The 25,754-nt window shown below is 39.6% G+C and overlaps 1 protein-coding gene across 1 annotated transcript in view; it reads right to left on the reverse strand.

The window, feature by feature from the left end:
* Positions 1–22,995, reverse strand: part of ARHGAP20 (Rho GTPase activating protein 20) — a 138,498-nt gene extending 115,503 nt beyond the window's left edge. Inside the window, exons 1-2 of the mRNA XM_059929329.1 lie at positions 22,891–22,995; positions 5,785–5,867 (exon numbers count right to left, since the gene is read on the reverse strand). Coding sequence (XP_059785312.1) covers positions 5,785–5,867; positions 22,891–22,995 — 188 coding nt within the window. The remainder of the gene's footprint in view (positions 1–5,784; positions 5,868–22,890) is intronic.
* Positions 22,996–25,754: the final 2,759 nt, after the last annotated feature.

Genomic DNA, 25,754 nt, shown 5'->3' on the forward strand with positions numbered 1-25,754 from the left:
ATAAAAGCACTGATTATGTGCTAGAGACTACATTAAAAGTTTTACATATATAATACCTATTTAGTCTTTCTTACAACCTTATGAGGTAGGGTTTATTATTATCCCTGGTTTAAAAACCTACCCAAGATCACATGATTGGTAAGGGGCAATATTGGGATTCAAACCTGGCAGTTTGGCTCCAGAATCCATGCTCTTAGATACTATATCATATTCCTTTTGTTTGTGTAATGCAAAGAATATTCCATCAAGATCAGAGACCTGAATTTCCATTCCTATCTCTAATGTTAATCAATTGTGTGACCTAGGGCAAGTCTTTGACTCAATTTCTACTATATAATGAGCCAGGCTCAATGATTCGTTTCTAGTCATACAATGCTGTGATAATAAAGTAGGTGCTTTTCATTAACAAATGGTACTGGATAATTCAGGAGGTTTAAAGCTTGAAAATGAAATATATCTAAGGGAAGGAAAGAGGCAACTAATAATAACTAAGTCAATCTTTTAAACATCTTCACTTATTTTCTCATTTCATATTCTATGAAAGCATTAGATTCATATTTTACAGAGGAAGACCCTGAGACTCAGAGATTAGGTAATTTATCTGAGGTCACACAGAAAATCAGGATGGAGAGCCAGCATTTGAATGCAGCCAAAGCCCAAGCACTTCCTGCTGCACCACAACACTTCCTTGGCATTGCCTTTCTCTCCTCTCAGCAGCAATAAGCAGAGATTTAAAATGTAATATATGTAAAGTACCTACTACAAAGTCTTTCAAGCAGCACACACACAATAAATTGATTTGGAGGTAAGGATGGAGATGGGTGAATACTAACTTGAAAGTGCTAACACTGTAACTTAAAACAAAAGTGGGTATATTTTGGTGTATTTTTCTACAAGGTAGGCTGAATACCACATCAAAACAAGTGAATTTCTGGAAGAAAAGTTTGTATGACTTGAACTTATCCCTAAGTAAATGATGAAGAAGTACCACAAGAATGCCACTATATGTGGTATTTACAGACCACATACATGAGTTCTTGTGGTATTCCGCTGCATGAAATAACTTCCTAACAATAACTCAGAATCATTTTGTTAAAAGTAATCTTCCTTTTTCCCTAGCCAGAATTTCACAAATAATACCAATGAACAAGGAAGGTCTTTTATGTATTGGCTACTCAAAGGAGGGCAGGACAGGCAGAAACTACTGTGCTAACTTATTAAATTCCTATTGTAGTTTGGAAATGGAATCACTTGCTCATTCACTGATTCATCCAACAAATAATAATTGAACACCAGATATTATTTATAAGGCATTATTTTATTAACAAATGTCAGCGACATTAAAGGGAACATGACATAAACTGTAATGCCAGTGCAGTGGGATGAGTGCTGTGGTTCAAGATATACAAGGTGCTATAGGAGCACGAATGTTATTTAAAGGCTCAGAGGAGTTCCTGAAGGAAGTGACATTTGAGACAATGCTAGACAGTATACTGTGTTTAGGAAACTGCAAGTAATTAAGAATGATTTAGAAGTCCGAGTAAGTGTAGGAAGTATTGAATTTCAACAAATCATAATTATATAGCAATAGAACTAGAAGTAGAAGGGTTTAACAGATAATAACTTCAATACTCTCATTTTACTTTTAAGGAAACTAAGCCCTCTAATATAGGTGCCCAGAGTCTTACCAGGAGGATGTCTATTACATGAGGTGAGGTCATCCTTAAACACAGAACTGAACACTACTGTGTTTGAGAGTAAAAACAGCTGAGTGCAGCCATGTTGGAAAACCACTAACCTTCTTAGTGTGAAAGATACGTGTCATCTGCTATACCAGCTAATATAATAATTACTTAGAGGAATCACCTCCAGCTGATCAATGGTGTCCAGATAACCCCCCAAAAAGTTAAAATCTCTAAATTGCCCCTTCCTTATGAACTCGATGGGTTGAACAAAGAATTTTGGAGATAAAACTGTGTTTAACACATAAACACATTTAAGTCACCGCTTAACCTATTTCCTCCTCTTTTAAACCTAGCTCTTATTAATTAAATTCAATAAAAATTGAGATGCAACAGCTGTTAAATGAAAGGATTCCATTAAATCCTCTGTGGATGTTTGCTAAACTTTAGACAAAAGCTTTATCACCTACAAGTCATTAATTACTAAATAACACCTTAACTAGGGGACAACAGTAGAAATAACGTTCTACTGCAAAGCCAAAATCAAATATAGGTTTAACTCAAGAAATATGAAATGCTATGATGGCTTTATTTAACTCAAGAAGTATGCAACGCTAATAAATAAAACACTCAATTTCTTTGCTGTCTGTCCACACCCTGTGTACAAATCTTTTATAGGTTAGCTCCCATGATATTACATGCAAAGAGACAGTAAAGCTTCTTTTTAGGTACTCGAATTTTGTTGCATAAAGTTCTACTTCAAATAGGTGTGCTCAGCTTAGACTTCAGAAATTTTCCTTGTTTCCTGGGTATAAATTATGGAAAAGCAAAATTCCAATTATGAAAATTTGAGTTATTTTTAACAACTTTGAAAAAAGAAGTGATTTACTTTATAAAACAATTCACTACAAAGTTTCTTTAAAATAGCAAGTTCATTAACTGATTGATGTAACTTTTCAGGAGTGTACATTATATAAAGATGGTCAAAATTCAAAGACTTTCTTGAAGGGTTGTTGTAATAGGATTTGATCTTTAATTTTTTTAAAAAACTGCAAGACTTGAAAATGCAAAGAACGAATTTATCTATATAAACGTGAGAATTTAAACATTACAGAAAGCAAATAAAAATTCTAATCACACTTGCATAGACAAGGTTTAGAAGGACATACAAATGATTAATCATGGTTACCCCTGGGGATGGAGAGGGGACTTTGCTTTTGGTTTTATAATGTCCACACTATTTTATAAGAAATACATATTATAATTCTGTACTTCCTTAAAATTTTGGTTCAGTATTCCCTTTTTAAAAGTATTCTGTTATGAAAGGATTCTTTTGTAGCCTGTCACAGTGGTTCTCTACCAAGAGTGTATCAGAATCAACTATGAAGAGTTTTTGAAAAATATGTAGATGTCTGTGTCCCTCTGCAGAATACTGACTTTAAAAGCTTCGGAAACCACCAGACTAGATGACCTTTAAGGTTCTTTCCAATCCTGAGATTACACTACTTACAAATATTTTGTACACATTCAACACCCAATAGCTTTTTTTTTTTTGTACACACATTAACCACCCAATACTACATAGCATAAAAGCATTATTTCTAAAAGATAGGTGAAGGTCCTGTTCCCCTGCGCTATGCACTCACACTACTGACCTGGAGAAACTCACAGGAAATAAACTGAAGATTAAAACATATCCATCTTCAACTTAAATATACTTTTTTCCTTTTTTATTTTGCCAAAAAACCATCATATTTCCCTATTTCTGAGGCAGGAATTTGGGAAACTGACTCTAATGTAAGCACCAATTATTGCAGAGGTGATGGGGAGGCAGGAGTGGGGAAGGACATGGCTGTATATTATCATATTGGTTCTCTAACTCAAAACAACCCCAGTAAGTCAGGTAAGTGTTAGCTTTTTCCCTAACTTGGCACTTAATCTCTATCAGTCATTCTCAATCCTAGATCCAATGTCCCTCTGTTATATAAAGGACAAATGCATATACATTTATTCCAATTCCTCCTTTTCTATCCTGAAACAAAATTCACAGATATTTAACAGAATTTCAAAAGTGTCGATAAAATACCCTGATAGTAATATAAAGGGAAATGAAAGTAATTAATAATAAATTATGTATTTCAATATGTATATGCTCATTCATGACTATATTAAAAGACAATGAAGTAGTCAGATGCTTACACCTACTTATAATGAATATATTTAGATTTAAGATAAGTAGGATGATAAGAAACTATTCCATGCAACAAGTATGAGAAAATGAAGTAAAGCCAAGTGATTTTTTGAAATGATTCCAAACAACATGAAGTGCAATTATCTCTTGGTATGCAAGGTAGCTACATTTCTGGAAACTTTAGTGTTCATTAAATCTACATAAAAGGATATAAAATACTTTGTATTTGTATATAAAACATAGTTATAGGCATAGATAATTATATAAAGTTATTTTCCCCCCCTTCACAAGTATCCCATACATGCGACATTCAAAAACTATGCAGGAGCCACAAAACTGTTGTATATGATGTCCTGTGCATTATGCGATGTCTAGTAACTCTGGCGACTGCCCCCTAAATCATTTTGCTTCACAAAATTCCAAAATGCCCCCTGGAGGTTAGTACCACCCTGTTGAGAACCAATGGTCTATATGAACTTTCAGTACCTACATGCATACTGTTGTAAATCCTCACCCTGGGTTAGCAGGTAAGTGGGCCACTATTTGACCCCTGATTTGGGGCTAAAGCTTCTCTGATATAAATAAGGGCTATTTTTAATTAAAAAGCTTAACACATGTTCATCCCAGGAACTTCCAATAAAAAATTTTACCTAAAACTGTTTACCTGTTTTTAAAAAAGTGAATAATAAAGCTATTTTTACATATATAGAATTAAAGACAATTCTGCCTCCTCTGTCTACCTCCCCTAAAAAATAATTTCTCCTGAGTTTTCTAGGTAATCAAGGTCAAACTGTGAAGATATAACCATTCTTTTCTTATCCACATGAATGCAAAGATATACTAATGTAAACAATCTAAAAGTCATTTATATATGGCATTGAAGTATATTACTGTATTATTCATTTGGCAGAAGAATATCTTCCTAATTAAATTTTGATTAGGCATCTATTAAAAGTAATTTACATTTTCTGATCAACCCAATGACTAAAGCGTGTGTCGTTTGTGGGCAGCTGGGGGAGGTGCCTGAGAACTTGCTGAGTACTAAGAGGGGAGGGACTTAGGTATTTTGAAAGTTTCACTCTTTGGGATTTGGCTATATAATTTATTTTGGACACTGAAAAAAAAATTCCATGCCTTCACATAGATTTTATGTTAAATTAGCACACCATTCATAGAAATATCAGATATACCCTCACTTTTAAAAAAGTGATAAGGACTTCACTTTACATGAAAGGATTCACATATTAGAGGAAAATCATCACAGGTTTCCTTTGAACATAAAATACCTCTGAGTTAAAATACCATTAAAAATTATTGAATAAATTAATGATTGAATAGCCATTCAATTTCTAAGTATTATGAAAGACTCTCTTAAGATGTCCACAGCCTGTTTTTCCACTTTAAATTTCACTAATTAATCACTAATTAATCTAACCAATAATGCCTAAAAGAAATCAACACTCAATTTTTTAATAATCTTAATCTGGCTATCTTTCTTCATATCTAAAATTGGTAAAAACTTGCCTTTTACCCATACACAGGCATCACCTTATGATAAAAAGTAAGCAAAAGTTTGTGCATAACCAAACATGTATAGTGGTTAAAATAACTTATCTTTAGTATACTGATTTCTAATTGTTTCCATAAATAAACTTTAACAATGTGTGGAACATGCATGTTTGTGTACCATGTGATGTAAGATTCACTTCTGAATCAGTTTTAAAGCAATTGATCACCAGCTCTTAAAAGGCTTTAAGTTTCACATAAAGAATAGGCCTTATTAAATAAACTCAGAGGTAATATTTTCTACTATTTAACAGAGAATTCTGGTCTTGATAAAAAGCAAACAAACCCCACAGGTAAAATAAATGAAGCACATACCAAATGTGTAATACAAAGCTTTTCACTTACTTGGTACTAGGTCGCTTTTGCAGGGCTTTATCCAGGATAAGAGACGGAGCGCTCCTCCTCCTTTCTGCTAGTGTTTTCATTTTCTGTAGAGGAAAAAAGATCACAATGAAGACCACATGGCTTGTAAAGCAAGTAAATGCCAATTTTCAATCCAACTCAGCAAGTTTTGTATTGCCTATCCTTACCTATCAAGGAGCTTGCAATCTTATTCTGGAAATAAAATAATAACATCTAAACTAAGATAGTAAGTGCCAAAAAGTGGTACAGGCAGTTAAGTATTTTTTATGGTCAGAGAACAAGGTGGTTAAACGGTGACTAGAGTATTTGGGAAAACAGCTCATAACCATTATCATCAACTGCAGCTTTACTGCTTATTATGTGCCAGGCCCTATGCCAAAGGCAGGACTGGATTATGTACTTTATACTCTAAAACGTCATCAGAGTAGGTTCTACTAGTTCTATTTCATTGGTAGGTTAGGCCCCAAACTGGGCTTCAGGGACAGACAGAATTTGAAGAGATCAAGTAAACGGAGAAGATAAGTAGTTAAAGCACAAGATGGAGACTAGATTTCTTACACATTTAATAGACATTTAAATTTAAATATTTACACATTGGGGAATCTGTTTTTCCAAAGAGATTTTTTTTTTTTTTTTTGCTGTAACTTAAAAAAAAAAAAGAATTTTTTTTTCTTTTCTAAGTGGTATATAAATATAGGATTAATTGGATAATTCAGGTACTCTGTTCTACAGGACCTAAAATTTGTGGTGAGGTTTTATTCAACTTGAATTAACCCGACAATTACTCCCTAAATTTTCAATCTTACAGATTTAACACCTCTAGATAGAGTCAGAGGAACTGCCACTGGATATAAACGTGAAAATTTACAATACAGTCACAAATAGCCATGAGTGAAGTTCAGGCTGTGTCACCAAAGCATTCTTCCTGCTCTACCCTCTCACCCTTTCCTGGCCAGAAGTCTCACCCACTGCCTGAGGGCCTAAGCCAGCCATGCTTGGGACTGGATGCTGCTCTAAAAAAACCCCACATAAAACCAAGTGGCTCAGTATCAGTATCTCATTACATGATTCATAAAGGAACAGCTTCTTAATAAAACCTAGATCATCCTAAGGAAGAGAAGAAAAATCATCTAATGAGAAGGGGGTACTAGACTTCTTTGGCACAGTTCTTTTCCCCCAGTTTCACCATGCCCCCATGGATCTCTCCCGTTATTGTCGTCAGCAGTGCCATGGCCTCAGTGTTGCTGTTCCCTCCATTAATCTTTTGGCTCACATGTGAAAACTAAATGCCCAAACCTCCTCAGTATACCTCAGACAGCAACAGAAACAATTATGTACAAGATTAATAAAGAACAGGAAACAAATGGGTAAGAAATATAGAACACCATACTTCTCAATCAGGAGTTATTAACCATGAATCAGTTTCAGGGCAGGTTAAATTGTACAAAATTTTTTACATGATAGTATTTGGTGCCTTCCTTCTGAAGAGAAAGCCCACAGTTTTCATCAGATTCCCAGAAGAATCTGTAATCCCTCCAAACCCCAGTGATTTTGATAAACTACTTTATATATTATAGCTCGTAAGCCCTATCCTACTGTTTTCCATTAGTCACATCTCCTGGGAACCCAACTCTCAGGAATCTAACATCCTTAGGCCAGTGTGAATGTAGAGGTTGCAGGGTGAAGGGAAATCTAGGAGACAAGTATTTGTATTGCAAAGTCCAGCGGCCTGTTCCCATATGAAGAGTCTCAATTCTGGAAGATTAGGTTGATTTTACTTAGAAAGGTGGCAGTTTGTTCCTAAGCAAATTTTCTGCAGGATTCTGTTTCACCTTCAGGTCTAGGTTTGATTCCTACTCCTTATCCTGAATCCCTTTACTCAGGATCTATTTACTATGCTTTGAACTTTGAAATGCTCCCAATCCTTTAAGCTTGACCTGGGCCCCTTACCCTCGATCCGTTTTGACCTTGAGGGTCTGCCTAGTCTACCTGAGCAGGGGCCACATTCCTGGACCTATCTCAGCAGTCTTACTTCTGCTCCTCCTAATCCTCTGACACTACTCTCAGCAGATCCAAGTGCCTAAACAAGATCTTCATTAACATATGATTTCTAATTCTGAGCTCCTTGGCTTTCAGGTTTACAAAGAATTTGGAAGGGGTTCAAAAGACAGCCATAAAAATGATTTAAAAATGTGAAAAAAAGAAAGAGCCCTAAGACAAGTTAAAATGATCTTAAATTCTTCATTTGGAAACAGTAAATCTCCAAAGTAATGCAGTTATAATACAGAGCATAGCAAGGGTCTTCCAAAGAAGATAAGGCGAAAAGAAATGCAGCTATACTATAGACTGAGAATCCAGGTTAATCCCTCAAGATATTTATAAAAGCTGTGAATGAAATTATGAACATAACTTCAAGGGGTTCAGAAACCCCCAACATGGATTCTTGAGGGATCCATGGACTCCAAATTTGAAACCTTCCCATACAAGGAAATCTTTCTGAGAGTGACGGCTGTTAAACATGAGAATGGATAATCAAAGAAGAGTGACAAATTTTCTTCTGTAAACGTTCTTTTAAAATAGGAGTTTTTCATGGAGACCTAATGTAGAGTACCATTTGTATATATCTGTATATAGTAATTAGATTGTGTTTTCTTAGTTATAAAATTGGCAGATGTGTGGAGAAGTCAAATGCTGAGTGTATCTACATCATCTAGTAGACTCATATTCAGAGAATGCAATCAAACTACAGGCAAAATATTATTTTTATTTGAGGTCCTATTGTTTGTACTGAGACTTACTCCACTACTAATGAGACATGCAGCCTAAGGTAATTCAGACACCCCTCTGGGCCTCCATTTCTGTATCTAGAAAATGAGAAAATTTGGACTACATAGTCTCTTAGGTTCCTTCTACTTCTGATATTCTCATCTTAAGTGTCTACCAAAGATTCACCCTGGATATGCTAGAAAATAAACATTATATACAAAATCAGTTTAGAATTCATAGGAGTCATTTCTCTTGTAAGTAATAAAAAGTCTTAAGAGTTGTCAATATAATGGGAGCCTAGGTATTAATTCATTCAAAATACATATCCCTTTCTTTTGCTCAAAAGTATAGCAAAACAAAGAACCAATGGTGACTTCAAAAAAATTCACATATCTATCAAAGAATCTGTTCTCAGGCAATAAAGACTTGGATTTCCTTTTTGTTTATAACAACTGTGTGAAATACAATACATGGAAATAGAAGGAGACTATCGATTCCTTTCTAAATGTACAATACTACAAACTTGTCAGGACAGACTGAGGCTATACTTATATTGTACCAGCACCAACAAATTTCCCAGTTGTTCAGTGACAGTGAAAACTATGATCGTTTGCCTCACAGGAAACAGAAAATAGGTTTAAAACAGTGTAGGTTTCTTTGTTAGCTTAAAAATCGTAATCCACAGTGTGGTTTTTCAGAATGCCCAAGTCCTTGATGTCTATATTGAGATTACCTCATAAACAATGGATGCCATTCTGAAACTGAGTAATTTTTAAAAGGTAATCTTCTAAATTGACAAACTAAACATTAGGGAAAAAATCAACTACATTAATCTTTTAGAAATGATTTTCTTGATTTTGTACCATTTGCCAAGGTTTAAGCACTAGAGAGAAATTAGATCTTTCGTTTTCTAAGCTGTCTTCTCTGCAGCTATATTCAGTATCAGAGGCAAAAAAACTATTCTGCCAAAGAGTAAATGAATGGAGATCATAAGTGAAGATGAGACCCAAATGCCTATACTTCATTTTTCTTTCATGTTTCAATAATAACACAAAACTGTAGCAACTTTACCAGCTAACCTGCAGGTGCTTTCCACTTCAATTCTTTTTTTTAATCAGTTGGATGAACTAAATGTTGAATTCTCTGTGTTCTTAACTTGCTTCACAGCTATGCCTCAGTTATAGCATTTCAGATTATATTATGATTATCTTTCTGCCCCTTTCTAGAGAGCAAGGACTACATCTTATTTCCAAACTTTCTCCCGTCCTTCAACAACTACTGAAATTCTACTCTGTAGCAGACCTATCTTTGCATTCCTAGAGCCTGATACAATACCTGGTACAAACTACATACTCAATAGATGAAGGTTTTAAGTGAATTTAGAAATCCACTCATTGTCCACATCTACACTACTGCGCCCAAACCCACACACAGAAACATAAACAAACTTACTTAAAGGGGTTCTACTGGAATGCTGTCACTAAGGAAATATAAGCATTTGCTATGGAACTGGATGGTAGAATCATCCTTGTACATTGCAAACTACATCTTTTGACATAGTGTTGACATTTACATTACCATTGAGTTTCATGGTAAACATCTGTCTGATGATTCTTTTAACTTGTTGGCAAGTTAATTTCTTGCCAACAAATGGTGCTGGAACAAGTGGATATCCACATGCAGAAGAATGAAGGTGGACTCCTATCTCACACCATATACAAAAATTAACTCAAAATGGATCAACGATCTAAAAGAGCTGAAACTATAAAAATTTTAGAAGGAAACATAGGCATAAATATCTGTGACCGTGGATTAGGCAATGGTTTCTTAGATATGACCAAAGCACAAACAACAACAAAAAAAACACAGATAAATTGGACATCATCAAGGTTAAAAATTCTGTGCTTCAATGGACACTATTAAGGAAGTGAAAAGAAAACCCACAGAATGGGAGAACATTTTTGCAAATCATATACCTGATAAGGGATTTGTATCCAGAATATTTAAATTTAAGGAACTGTTACAATTCAATAAAGACAAGTAAGCTAATTTAAAAATGGGCAAAGGATCTGAATAGACAGTTCTCCTAAGGAGATATAAAAATGGCCAATAAGCACATGAAAAGGTGCTCAACATCATTAGCCATCAGGGAAATGCAAATCAAAATTCTGAAATACCACTTTATACTCATCAGGATGGGTACAGTAAAAAAGACAAATAAATAACAAGTGTGAGGATGTGGATAAATTGAACTGTTATTCACTGCTAGTGGGAATGTAAAATGGCGCTGTCACTTTGCAAAACAGTTTGTAAGTTCTGCAAATGGCTAAACATAGAGTTACCATATGATCCTGCAATTCCTCTCGGGTATATAACCAAGAGAAAGGAAAATATATGTCCACACAAAAACATGTACGTGAATGTTCACAGCAACATTATTCATAATAGTCAAAAAGTGGAAACAACCCTAATGTCCATCAACTGATGAATGCATAAACAAAATGTGGTACATCCATAAAATAGAATATTACTTGCCAATAAAAGAAAAGAAGCAATGAAATGTGCAACAACATGGATGAATCTTGAAAACATCATGCTAATTAAAAGAAGTCAGTCCCAAAGGACCACATACTATATGACTCCATTTAAATGAAATATCCAGAATAAACAAATCTATAGGAACTTAAAATAGATTAGTGCTTGCCTGCGGTTTGGGGGATGAGGGAATTGGGATGTAATGGCTAAGGGGTGCAGTGTTTTTTTTTGTGGTAATGAAAATGTTCTAAAATTGTGGAAATGAATGCACAATTCTAGGAATATACTAAAAACCACTGAATCCACTTTTAAGTGGGTAAATGGTATATAAATTATATCTCAACAAAGCTGTTAAAATGAAAAAAACAAAAACAACAGCAACAAAAACTAACTACCAAATGACTAAACCACTGGGTTCCAGCCCAGCAAACTGGTTCATAGCCAGAAGCTATAATTTTCCTTACTCATATAACAATCACCTGAAGTATATTTACATTAAAATGGAAATTACTTATTTGTTTTTTGTCCAACATGTTTTTGTACAAAATATCTGAGTGGCTCTCCATTTGAATTCCTCAGAGATCTGAGGAATATGCCCACCTGCCTATTGTGGTTTGCCACTATTCCTTCCCTATTCCTCCAGTGCCCTACTCAGTATTTCCACATAGTAAATTCTCAATAGCTGTGTATTAAATCAATGAATTAACGTTACCAATACCTGAGAGTTTAAGGTGGTAATGCAAGTGTGCTTATGTAGGAAAATAAAATTTTAAGCAGGTTATCGAAAAAAAAGTTTTGTTCTTTTATTTTCAACAACGCATAAAACACTGTTTATATTAAAAACCTATATGTAGGGCTTCTCTGGTGGTGCAGTGGTTAAGAATCCACCTTCCAGGGCTTCCCTGGTGGCGCAATGGTTGAGAACGTGCCTGCCAATGCAGGGGACACAGGTTCGAGCCCTGGTCTGGGAAGATCCCACATGCCGTGGAGCAATTAGGCCTGTGAGCCACAACTACTGAGCCTGCGTGTCTGGAGCCTGTGCTCCGCAACAAGAGAGGCCGCGATACTGAGAGGCCCGCACACCGCAATGAAGAGTGGCCCCCGCTTGCCGCAACTAGAGAAAGCCCTCGCACAGAAACGAAGACCCAACACAGCCAAAAATAAAAAAAAAATTAAAAAAAAAAAAGAATCCACCTGCCAATGCAGGGGACACAGGTTCCAGCCCTGGTCCGGGAAGATCCCACATGCCATGGAGCAACTAAGCCCATGCGCTACAACTACTGAGCCTGTGCTCTAGAGCCCGCATGCCACAACTACTGAAGCCCATGCGCCTAGAGCCCGTGCTCTGCAACAAGAGAAGCCACCGCAACGAGAAGCCCACGCACCACAACAAAGAGTAGCCCCCGCTCGCCACAACTAGAGAAAGCCTGCGTGCAGCAATGAAGACCCAATGCAGCCAAAAATAAATAAATTTTAAAAAATTAAAAAAAAAAAACCTATATGTAGTCTCTCACTGGAATTTTAACTTCATGTCAACCAGGAGATACAGAACTATTTTTGGAACCTCTAAATCACTCTGAATCTGGTCATTCTCAGTTCTCATAGAGATTTAAAGGAAAAAAAGCCTATCAAAAGAAAGGACCAGGATGAAAGAGTTAAGTCAGATGAACTACAATTTTTCATACTTTGCTTTGTTCCAGTCACTTTATGAAGAAAAAAATTCAAGCATTTCAATTGAATTTAAGTCAAATGTACTAAAGTCACTTTCAAACATTTAAAATTAGCATAACGTTAAAATAAGGACTTTGAGGAAAGCTTTTAAGAACTCTAAACTTTCAAAGATAGAAAAAAAATGTTTAATCACATTTACAAATTACCTTACTCAAATTTGACTCTTAATCCTTTGTGGCTAATCTGTACAATTTAGTGAGCAATGAACTACTTCTTTCTTGTCTTCCCTACATGTCTGCAGCATTTATTTGCAGGGACATATCTCAAAGACATTGGCCCTGCAAGGGAACAAGGAAATTATTTTTACCCCTGCCCCTTGCTTCTATGTCCTATTATCACAAGGTTTTGACCACTGGATGAGCTGAAGCTTCCCACTATTGTCACTTTTGTCTGTGATGAGTCTGATCTTCTATTTACTCATAATCATCCCAGCCAGAATGTTTGAGCATTTAATTAAAACAAATGTCATCACAGCACAGACTATTATAAAGGGATATAATTTCTTTCTGAATTTAAGAAAGAAATGTTTCTACTTTGGGCTATCTTTCCTCTTTCTGTGAGACAAGAACTTTGAAATAAAATAACAAACCTGAGAATCTATGTAATGTAGAAGACTCAGCACTGGGCTAGGAGACATTGGACCTAAATTCTGGATCTTGGTTCTATCACTTCTCAGAGTCTTCTCTGTAAAATGACATGACTGTTTGACCTACCACAAAGAATCAAATAAGATTATATATGTGAAAGTCCTTTGACAGGGAAAGCACCATGATAGTATAACATACAGAGTAATGCTTTAGAGTGCATAAGTACTGTATGTAATAAATATGAGGATAGTAGAACTCCCCTTCTACATTATTATTTGTTCCTCTGTCTCTACCCTACCCATGCAGACTTCTGGAGTACCACTATGGGCCTTCAAGTTGGCTGGACTTTCTTCTTTGGCAAAGCTACCAGTTTCAACCTCCTGTCATGATTCCCTTTAGTAGCACCCTGGAGTAGGCAAGGTTGATCACCAATGGTCTCTCCCTAATATTCCCTTACAGGGCAGGGCTTCACTAAATTTTTCACTCCACAGTCCATACGAAGTGCTATTATTTCTACATCCATGGCACACTGTGACAAAGGGGTTCTCTGGTTCCCCAGTGCCCATCCACCTGCATGAAGACTAAGAGGCTTGAATGTATCAGACATTGTTGGAAAACTCTGCAACCTCTCACTTTCCTCCTGCAGAGGGGAAGAGTACAGTGATCAAATCCAAAAACCATAATAGTAAAAACCAGAGTGTATCAAATAAGAATAAAAAACAGGCCAAGATCTGACCAGATTCAGATATACTGTAACCTCATAATGCCTACTGTGGGAGCTGAGGTTCCAGACGGTGAATGTAGGGGTAGAAGAGGAAATAAAGACATTCTCCTAGGTATAAATTAGGACGAAGGTAAACAGGGAAAGCAAAAGGCCACAGAGCAGTTGGGTTTTCCAGATCTTTGAAATATGAGCTGATGTGGGCACACATACATTCCATTTTCAGAGTCCACACACAAGTGACCAGACATCCAGAAACAGGCCTTACCTTTCAGTTGTGCCATGTGACAGCTGTCTGTCAAAATTAGGTCAAGGCTGTTCAGCACAGCAGTGACATACTGATAGAGCTATTTCTGCTGTCAGTTGGATGTTTCTAATCTAAACTTGTCCTGGATAAAGAAAATCAGACTGAAACAAAATTATAAAATAAACTGGCTATGTTGCCTACAAGCCCCATTATTGGTGGCTGACAAAACGCAGTTTCCTCTGATCCCTTTCCAGCCTCCCACATTGTGGCTAAGTCTTCCATAAGTAAACAAAAGCTAAACATCACCCCATCCTAGGCTGCTTCAAAAAACTGCTGCTGTGGCCACTATCGAATTGAGCATTCACCTTGAAGGCTTTCTGCACACATTAGGACCTTAGAGTCCCTGTGATCTAGAACACTTGCTATACCAATAGAACAGGAAAGCAAACTTTCACCTCAATGAAAGTTTATTTTAAAGGTAGTCTGGGGACTTCCCTGGTGGCCAGTGGTAAAGAATCCACCTTACAGTGCAGGGGCCATGGGTTCCATCCCTGGTCAGGGAACAAAGATCCCACATGCCACGGGGCAACTAAACCCATAGGCCTCAACTAGAGCCCGCATGCTGCAAACTACAGAGCCCACGTGCTCTGGAGTCCGCATGCCACAACTAAAGAGAAGACCGCACCCTGCAACAAAAGATCCCGCACGTCTCAACGAAGATCCCGTGTGCCGCAACTAAGACCTGATGCAGCCAAAAGTAAATTAAATAAATAAATAAATAAATAATAAATCTTAAAAAATAATAATAAAGGTAGTCAGCAAGCTCAGGCTACTTACTATACCAAAATAACACAGATTGGATGATTTAAATGACACAAACTTATTTCTCATGGTTCTGGAGGCTAGGAAGTCCAAGGTCAAGGTGTCAGCAGATTTAGTTCTTGGTGACAGCCCTCTTCCTGCTTTGCAGACAGCTGCCTTTTTGTTGTACCCTCACATGCGGTACACAGAGATCAAGCTTTCTCGTCTCTTATAAGGGCAGTAATCCCATCATGGGGATTCTGCCTTCATGACCTCTTCTAAGCTAATTATTTCCCCTATCTCCAAATACAGTTGACCCTTGAAGGACACAGATCTGAACTGTGCAGGTCCACTTACATATGAATTTTTTTTCAATAAATACATACTATAGTACTAAACCATATGAGGTTGGTCAAACATGTGGATGCAGAACCGTGGATAGAGAGTGCCCACCGTAAAGTTCTAAGTGGATTTTTGACTGCGTGGAGGGTCAGCACCCCTAACCCCCACATTGTTCAAGGGTCAACTGTATTATCACACTGGGGGTTACAGCCTCAAAATCTGAGTTTCGGGAGGACACAAACATTCAGCCTGTAACAGAGGTTTTTGCCAAATACTCTGGAGACTGAGGGGTATGAGTCATGAAACTCCATCAAATCACAATAATAAAATGTACATATATGTCCTCAAAGCACTGTGTATATGAGTGTATGTACATATGTTTGTAAGCACACACATATCTAACCTTGATATCATATACCTATTTATTTTTGTGACACTGTATAGTTTATAACATGTTTTAGCAGCAATTTAAATTGAAGTCCAGTGTATTTTCAGCTACTAATACCTTCTAAGAAGGCAAGTTTTATAATCACAGATGTTTGTTAAGTTGTATGTGGTCCTACAAGGCACAAGACATCTTTACTTTGAAAAGAAGAACCACCAAGTCCTGGATGGCAGGATAAGAACAGTGAAAGAATTCAGACACCCAAATTATTGAAGTTCAAGTTTTCACTTTCTGAAGATGCTATCAGCTGTCTCACTTCTCCCAGTCTACTGAATACGTTCCACCTCTTATCCCATAGACCTTTCACCAAACCCTAAATCAGAAGAATGGTGAAGGGAAAGAGTTATAAATTGCTTCACAACAAACTTCATTTCAGAACCAAAAAGCAACTGCACCATTTAGGTATCTGTGACTTGTGAATTTTCAATCTATAAGTTACAACTCTCTATTTAACTTGGAGGACTCAATATTCAAAATTAATAATTACTTTTTACACAAATGTATAAAAAATGTGTAAAAATAAAATATCTTTAACTTTCATTTTATAAAAAACAACATATTCTGTTCTAATATATGAATGTCAGAGTCACAAAAATTAATTTTTCTTTTGCTACGTTAAAATGCACTGCTGTGTTCACATTTTAAGTGAAGATAACTATGGAAGCAAGTTTTTTCCTACACTCAAGATTCATGATATCAAAATGTTTACTGAATCGAGAGTTTCAACTGAGTTTCCCACACACAATTTTCCACGGTGGAAACAACTGAGGCATAGGATTCTGTGCACCCACACATAACTTTGAAATATAGTTCTATGAGTTTGGAGGATATGCCAAGTTTTCCAACAGCAAGCAGGACTGAGACATCAACGTGGAAAGCAGGCCTGGCTAAAGAGCTCCTGAAATATGAGTGCCTTATATAAAACATCTGAAAATGACAGATGACAGATACCAAGGCATAAAGATCACAAATTTCCAAAGAAATTACAGCAATGATTGTGTCACTGATTGTCACTATTAGTCAATATTTACTATGATGGTTAATTTTATGTGTCAACTTGACTGTCCATGGCATGCTCAGATTACACGTTATTTCTGGGTGTGTCTGTGAGGGCATTTCCAGATGAGATCAGCATTTGAACTGGTGGACTCAGTAAAGTAGGTTGTCCTCCCCAATGCGGGTGGGCATCATTCAATCCCTTGAGGACCTTTACAGAACAAAAAGTGGAGGAAGGAGGAATTTGCCCCTTTTTCCTCCCTCACTGTCCAGCTGGAACATCTCATTTCTTCCTGTCCTCAGGAAAAGATGGTGGTGAATTACACCACCGACTTTTCTGCAGATGGCAATCATGGGACTCCTACTGGTCTGTTTTTCTGGAGAACCCTGACTAATACATTTACCTAACATTTACCTAATGGCAGCAGTGAACATAATATTCTGTGGTACACGGAGAAGGTAGAGACTCTGCTCCCTGAAGAACGAAATTATCTCTCAGGAGAAAAACTTCTCAAATATGACTTGTTCAACTGCTTATATAAAATTCAAATCTACTCTCCCCTACATCTTATGTTATAAACAATAAAAAATGCATCTATAATCTAGTTGGAAAGAGAAATAGAGTTGGAAGATCTGGGTTCAAATTCCAGCTCTGCTGCTTACTACAGGCAGCCTTGGCAGGGCTCAGTTCCTTCCTCTCTAAGAGTGCATTAATAATGCTTACCCCATATATTATAATCAATGTGTATTATGTATAGTTAGGCATTTACTTAAAGAAGTTTTTGAAAAATTTCCTTTACTTTTCCGTATATTATAAACAGTAAACTCTTATCTTTTTCCTCAAGTTTCTACCTTACAATATTTGATATTTATGACAGTCAAACGTGACTGCTTTGATGATTAGTGTTATGGGCCAAATACTTGTGCCCCCCACAAATTCATATGTTGAAGCCCTAACCCCGAATGTAATGGTATTAAGAGGTGGGGTCTATGGGAGGTGATTAGGCTTAGATGAGGTCATGAGAATGGGGCCCCTATGACAACGTTAGTGCCTTTATGAGAAGAAACCAAAGATATCTAACTCCACCTCCATCTCTCTCACTACCTCTCCCTCCTCTTCTTCCCCCTCACCTCCCTCCTCTTTCTTCTCACTCTGTCTCCCATTTGAGGACACAGCAAGAACTGGAAGCCAAGAAGAGGGCTCTCATCAGGAACTGAATTGGCTGGCACACGGATCACGGGAATTCATAGCCTCTACAACTGCAGGAAATAAATGTCCTTTGTTTAAGCCACCAGTTTATGGTATTTTGTTACGGCAACCTGAGCTGAATAAGACAAATAGCATTCACTCATTTGCATGTAAATGTTCTTGTATTAAATCCAATGAAATAAAACTTTTTTTTTTGCTTTACAGGTATCACCTGGTAAAAATTACTAATGGCTTCTGCACTTTTTTCTAAAGTGTTTTTATATTCTTTCTTCTTTTGATCCATAAAATACAACCTTGTGAGATATACAGGATATGGATTATTACCCCCATTTTACAAACAAAGAAACAAAGTACAGCCAGAAGTTCAGAGGTCACACCGGTGATAACAGGCTCTTTCTGATCTAATTCAGTTTTTGATAATTCCAGACTGCTCTCAGCCAAAACAATCTCATGTACCTGATTTTATGCCACTCACTTTGTGAATAACATCAGAAAAGTATTCAGTAGGATACTGGCTTAACCATGAGCATAATATTTTTCTCAGTATTAAAGAATAAAACCAAGTCTTACACACAAAGATGCTTCATTCAAACCCCAGTTGCAAGACACACACATGGCTTAAAGTTGGCTCTCAGGGGTGTTGTATCATAAGCTGCTATAAACAGATTTGGACCCAGAGAATGTAGAAAGAAAAGCCAGAATGAAGTGTATAATAGTAGCTGTTACATTTTTAAATGTTGGAGCTATTTCAAAATCCTTTTGCTTTGACTGATTTTCTGTGCCTGTAAGTCTCTCTTCCCTCCCCAACACCTATCTTATTTAAAGACTTTTCAATTAGTATGTGAAACCAAAGGGTCGGGGGCTTGAAAATGACACAAATCATCCCTAACTGAAATTATTCTAATACGTGCTGCCATTTCATTTCACAAAAACTGTTCTGCCCAAATGTGGATATGCTCAAGGATATGTTATCCAGAAGAATTATCCAGAATTCTATCCATAATGTATTATCCAAAGCAACAAATTGGACACTGTAAATAAAGAGCAGTTCTCTCACTGCAGAAAGTTCTAGTCAACAGCCATGCTCTAGAGGTCAGCAAACAACACCAGGGATTCACTTCCTGTTTTTTTAAATAAAGTTTTATTGGAACATAGCTGTGCCCATTCATTTATATATTGTCTATGGCTGCTTTAGTACTACAATTGCATAGTGGGTAGCTGCAACAGACACACCTTACGGTCTACAAACCTAAATTATTCACTAGCTGGCTCTTTAAGAAAAGGTTTTCTGATCTTGCTCTAAATCATAAACTCTGAACACAGGGGCCATATCTGTCCCTGTTCACTGCCATATGTAACCCAGCTTATATTTAATGAGTACCTAATATGTAGCAATGTCCTCGGCACTGAGGCAGCTGCCTTGAACAATACAATGTCCCTATTCTCATAGTTTTCACAATCTGGTGAGAAGTTCAGGTAACACAACAAGGAAGTAAATAATAATATATAAGGCAAGGCTGAATGCTAAAATGAGAATAAAACAGAAGGTACAGAACATGACTGAGAGGCAACTTCCACTTAGGTAGTCAGGACAGGCCTCTGGGAGAACCTAAGATCAGAACAATTAGAAAGAATCAACACTGCAAAGATGTGTGGCAAAAAAAAAAAAAGACAAAAAGGGAATAGCAACACCAAAGCCTCAGAACAGAATGAATGTGATGACTCAATGTGTGAAAAGGAAGGCCCATGTGGCTGGAGAATACACAAACAAAGCAGAAAAGGCAGATGAGGGGAATGAAGTAGGGAGGGCTAAGGACAGGAGTCTGAATTTTATTCTAAATATGATGGAAAGCCACCACAAGATTTTAAGCAGTGAGGAACATGATCAATTTAAATTTTTAAAGATCATTCTGGTGCTTCTAAATGGAGACTGGGTCAGGGAAAAGCAAAAAAGGTGTTAGACAAGTTAGTGAATTTCTGCAGATGTTCAAGTGAGAGATGATGGTGGTTTGGCTTCGACTACAATGGCAGCAGTGGAGATGAAAGTAGAGAAATTCAAGATATGTTTTGAAGTGATATTCGACTGGCCTTTCTGATGGTTGTTGTAGACTGAGGAAATAAATACCAGTAGTCGAAAACAAATTCTAGATTTTTAGCTTGAACTATTGGGACATAGTAGTGTGAATGACAGACACGGTGGGGAAGTACAAACAATAAGAGCTATCACTTATTGAATGCTATTATATATTAATATTCACTCAATTTCACATTGAATTTTCCTAACTATCTTGAGGACTTAGGTACTATTGTTATTTTTCATTTCACAAATAGGAAACTGTAAAAATTCTGGGGTGGGATAGGGAGGGTGGGAGGGAGACGCAAGAGGGAGGAGATATGGGGATATATGTATATGTAGAGCTGATTCACTTTGTTATAAAGCAGAAACTAACACACCATTGTAAAGCAATTATATCCAATAAAGATGTTAAAAAAAAAATTCTGACCGTTCAGTAAGAAACACATTTTACATCGCTACCCAAAATGCACATATATATAAATGAAACAGAGAAAAATGTTACACAAAGCAGTCTTTACCCTTAACACTGTGCCAACATTTTCTGTTCTATTTCATTTTTTAAAATGTTGATTGTAACTGGCAGTTTAAATAACACTGATCCAAGTCTTAGTAATTAACAGTAAAACCATATAGTAGACTTTTTAAGAAATAAGTCTCATGACTCACTAGGACTACCAAGCACTAAAAAGGCAAGATGAAACATAAAGGATCCATCTGTTGAGTACTGGGGATACAAAAAGATTGTGGTCCATGAGAGTGTAATGGCAATGATTCTGTGAGCTACAATTTGGAAATACTCTTTTATTATTATTATTTTCTATGCTTACTAACATTTAAAACAGGCAGAGATCCACTTTTCTGTAAAAAATATTAAAAGCAAAATAAAACATTTCTTCAACCTCACTCTCGCCCTAAAGGGAGTAAAAAGCTGTAGAAAGACCAGACTGGCAAAATTTTAAAAGGAAAAGACTAGATTGGTAATGTGACAAATCATTACATTTTATAACGAAGGACAGCATCTTAAGGACAATGGCTTAAGATGCACAGCAGCCCTTCATTTATTGGACAAGTACTTCTTGATTGAGCAAGCTACTCTCATGCTTTCTCGCTTAATTACCGTGAGTAAAAAAGGATGAGATCTGTTCTGGAATACCAATACTTTATTTCCCCCAATTCCTTAAGTTTACAGGAATAAAAACTGCTTTAAAACCTATGTTAATTACTGAACATTCATATAGCACTAACCTAGTAAATTCTCTCCCTCCCTCCCTCTCCCTCTCTCTCTCTCCCTGCATCTCTGAAGGGGAAAAGCGACAAGGACAAGCCGCAGCCTCCATACATCAAAGGCTGAGCCAGCACTACAGCTGATACAACATCAAGTTCACTGACACTCCTAGATGGCTCCGCGACACGGTCAAGGTCCCTGGGAGCTCACACACAGTTCTGTACTCTGCACCGATCTCACCACTCTTCCACTGACCTCTAGCCAACCCAGGATCCTGTTGGGAAGAGTCATGAAAGGCAGTAAGATCCGGACAATCAGGGGAGCCTGCGTAGCCCCTTAAGGTTCCAATGATATAAATGCAATGCCTCAAGACATTTCTTAAGGATGAGTTAGGTTATCCCTCTAATCCCAATTTTTCTCCACAGAAGCTGGAAGGGAATCACCAGGACACAGAGAAAAAACAGCCAAATATCAGGTTTTGGGGGAGGGGAGGAGCGAGAGGAGACACGGCTAGAAACACCCAAATCAATTCCTCCGAGAGCCGAGCAGCAGAGGCCGGCAGCTCGCGGCCACGTGCACTTGCTGAGGGAACAGTTCCAAAGAAACCTGACCCCATCGGAATCGGCACGCCGCTCGGCGGCCGTGTTTATCCGAAAGGAACGCTACAAGTTGTTGCCCGCATCCCTCCTCCCAGCTTTGTCAGGGGCCACGCGCGCCGCCCGCACGCACGCCCACACCGACAACCGACCCCTCTCCAGCCCCGCCGAGCCCCGAGGGCCAGGGGACAAGCGTAGGGTGAAGGCCCCTCCGCCGCAGCCCACCCGCCCCACCCAGCCCAATTCCAAGCCGAACCGACCCTCCGCGTCCCCGGGCGTCGACCGGGAGTCGTTCTGTGGGGCGCAAGCACCTCTTCCTGGCCACCCCCAGCAAAATATCGCGGAGAGACCGCGTCCAGGTGAGGGGCTAAGCCCCGCAGGCGCCGCAGCGCGGCCGCCTACCTTCCTCAGCGCGGTAGCTGCACCCGGGCGGACGCCGCTGCCCTGACGACCTCGGAGCTGACCCCGTCAAGGGACGGTGAGCTCCCGGGGGACCTCAGGGAACCCCGGGGCCGGGCACCCGGAGGGGCCGGGAAGGGCGATGCCCCAAACCCGGGCCGCGCGCCCCGCCTGAGGGAGGAGGGGGGCGCGGGTCCCGCGGCGGATGGAGACGGGGAGGGAGGCTGCCGGGTTCGCTCCGAGAGCGACTGAGACTCTAGACGCGAAAAACCCGAGGGTGACGGGGTGACCTGGGAGACGGGAAGGCGGGAATGGCCTCGGACGAATGACGCGGGCCTCGAGTGTTAAATCCGTGCGGCGTCCGGCCCGCGCGGCGGCGGCGGGCGCCGGGCCCCGCTCGGCGTCCTCACCTTCTTGGTTCCGGGGGCGCCCGCGATCCGAGACACTCCTGTCAGGGAAGAGGAGCGCCCCGGCTGCCCCCCTAGAGTCTCCTGCTGGGGGGACATCGCTTCCATGAAGAGGACTTTCAAGCAAATCCCAGCCCAGGAGGAGGCTACGCAGGCATGTCCGTGGGACGGCGGCCGGACGGGCGAGGACGCGCGGCGCCGAGGCGGGCGCCGAGCTCAGGCGGCGAGCCGGACTCCGGGTGCGAGCCGCGCGCCTCCCGTCGGGGCCATGTACCGCCGCCCCCGCTCGGCACCGCAGCTGCAGGCGATTGCGGCGGCGACCGCCCGTCAGCGCCGCGGCCGCCCCGCCTCGGGCCCGCCCCTCGGCGCCAGGCGCCCAGCGCTAGACCCTCCCCCGGCCGCCCTCCTCCGGCCGCGGCCCTCCCCGCGCCGGTCCGGCCTGAGGCGCGCCCTTCTAGATATATATTAGGGCACGGGCGCCCGACCGACCTTCTCGGTCTGCGCCTCCGAGTGGGGCCAGCCCGAAGGAGCTCACCGGCCGATGTCACGAACGCAGGCCTCTAGCGTGGACGCGCGCCTCTCCCGCTGCCCAGCACCCGACCCCATCCTTTCCCGCGCCGCGCCCGTGGGGAAGGCGCCGCGTTAGCGCGTGGAGCGGCGCAGCTGTGGCGACCTCAGCCTGAACAGAAGAGTGGCAGCGATTCCTGCCTAGCTCTCGGCCGACCGCCGAGGGGTCCCCCGCCCCCGCCCCTTCCCTGCCCGGGAGGCCGGGTACGGAGTCGCACGTTGCAGAGGGCCGCGGCCGCGCACATGCGAAGCCCGCGGCGCCGCCTGACCTGTCGTGCGGTCCCGCACGTTAGCCTGCCCGCGGTGGCTCTGCAGCCGCCCGGCAGCAGCCCCCGCGCAATTTGCACCGGCGGTTTCTCTGCGAGCTGCAGAGACCCGGGCATTGCAGACGTGCAAGCGCAATTAAGGAAAATGCGGCAGAGAGAGGACTCTGAAATTTGGCTTAGCTATTGAGAAGGCTACAATATGTGGAAGTGTTTATCAGATATCTGCGCCGAGAGCATAACTTCTTGTCAGCCCAAATAGTGGCAAATTTTTTAAAGGCTAAAGAATAATCAGAGGGAGGGGATTTGGAGCCGACCTGGGCTGAGTTGAGTATTGCCTCACTTTGCAGGACTGGCTGACTGGGGCGGATGATTCGGTAGGTGGCATTCTTCCCTTGGAGTCAGGACTTCATAGGGCGGAGTAGTGATGAAGGACACCGCTCTATGATACTAGCTTGTGGAAGAGGTTTGTTTTTCTGGTAAGAAATAACAGATTGAGGCTCCTGCTGGGTTGCGCTGTTATCAGGTCAGGTTGTAGAAGAATAGGGTTCTGGCCAGCTCTGTTCCAAGCAGAAGTTGCTGTCCAAAACACACCCACACACTACCACCACCACCAAACCCCGGAATTGTTTATTGTGGAAGTAGTGGGGAGAAAATATTCCAGCCCAATTTAAGCCTCGTCCATATCACATTGTTTAAAGTAGGCTTACACAGGCTTTGTAAATCATGCATGCATATATATATGTATATAGATAATTTTATAAATCATACACACACACACACACACACACACACGTTTTCAGGGTGACTCTCTGCTGCTTAGATCCATGTCCAGAGACAGGACTTTGCACTCACCCTAGAGTTTTTCATGAATTTTACACTGCAGAGGTCTTTACAGCTCTTTTCATTCCTTGTTGAAATCATGCTATTGTGATTCCTGTCATGAATGGATGATTTCAGTTTTCTTGCTCTGCTTCATTTTTTAATTTCAATAATTTTTAAAGAATATTTCATGTAATTTACTTATTATGTTTAAGGTTTATTATCTTTGTCTTCCAGAGAACAAGACTCCTTATTGTTGTTCATCCCAAGTGCCTAGACCAGTGTCTGGCACAATAAATATTTGTTGACTCAATGAATGAATGACACGCAAAAAGGATATGAGATAGATCCAGAAGGGCCAGGCTAGAGTTGGTTATTTCAGAGCCTCGTGTATTAACAGCTGTTTCTTTTTGAGATAAATACCTCATGCTCCAAATCAAAGTATTATTTATACTGCATACATGGAAAACCCACTTTCACTTCTTAATTTCTAAGTGCTTTTATTTCAAAATCCATTAGTTCTGATTTGCATAGAAAACCGTCCTACCCCTCTTCTGTAAGGAGTTTTGAGGGAGGTCTCACTTCCTAAATAAAACTGAGTTTGCTCAGATTAATATGATTACCAGTGTAATGATTTAAGAACACAGATCACATCACTCCTCTGCTTAAAACCTTCTTTGGCTCCTTGTGTCTATGGAATAAATTTCAAATGCTATAGTACAAATGTCAGTACAATCTGACACCCTTGCCCTCACTTCTTTCTTTTCTCATGTCTTACCCCTTTTCACCTCTCACCCTTTTCTCCCTCTCATTGAACTATTTGCACTTCAAGAACTTGTCTTGACCTCTCACATCTTCATGGCTTTGAACCTGCTGTTTCCATTGCCTGGGAAATTTTCCTTCTATATTTTCCAACCTACTGCTTTATACTTACTATCTAGTGCAGGGTGCATAGTAAATATCCAATAAATATTTGTTGAGGAAATAACTCTTCAACACTTATGTTAATAATTAAATCAGGGAAATCTTCCTGACTTTATTACTCTTTACCTAGCTACCTCCACACACCAATCACACACACAGGGTTAAGTGCACCTTCTGTAGTAGTAACAGATAACATTTATTGAGTGCTTACTTGTTTATTGAGTGCTTACTTCATATCAGACACTATTCTAAGCATTTTATACATACTAATTTACTTAAATATTCATAATA

This window comes from Balaenoptera ricei, chromosome 8, assembly GCF_028023285.1.
Source record: "Balaenoptera ricei isolate mBalRic1 chromosome 8, mBalRic1.hap2, whole genome shotgun sequence".
Lineage (NCBI taxonomy): Eukaryota > Metazoa > Chordata > Mammalia > Artiodactyla > Balaenopteridae > Balaenoptera > Balaenoptera ricei.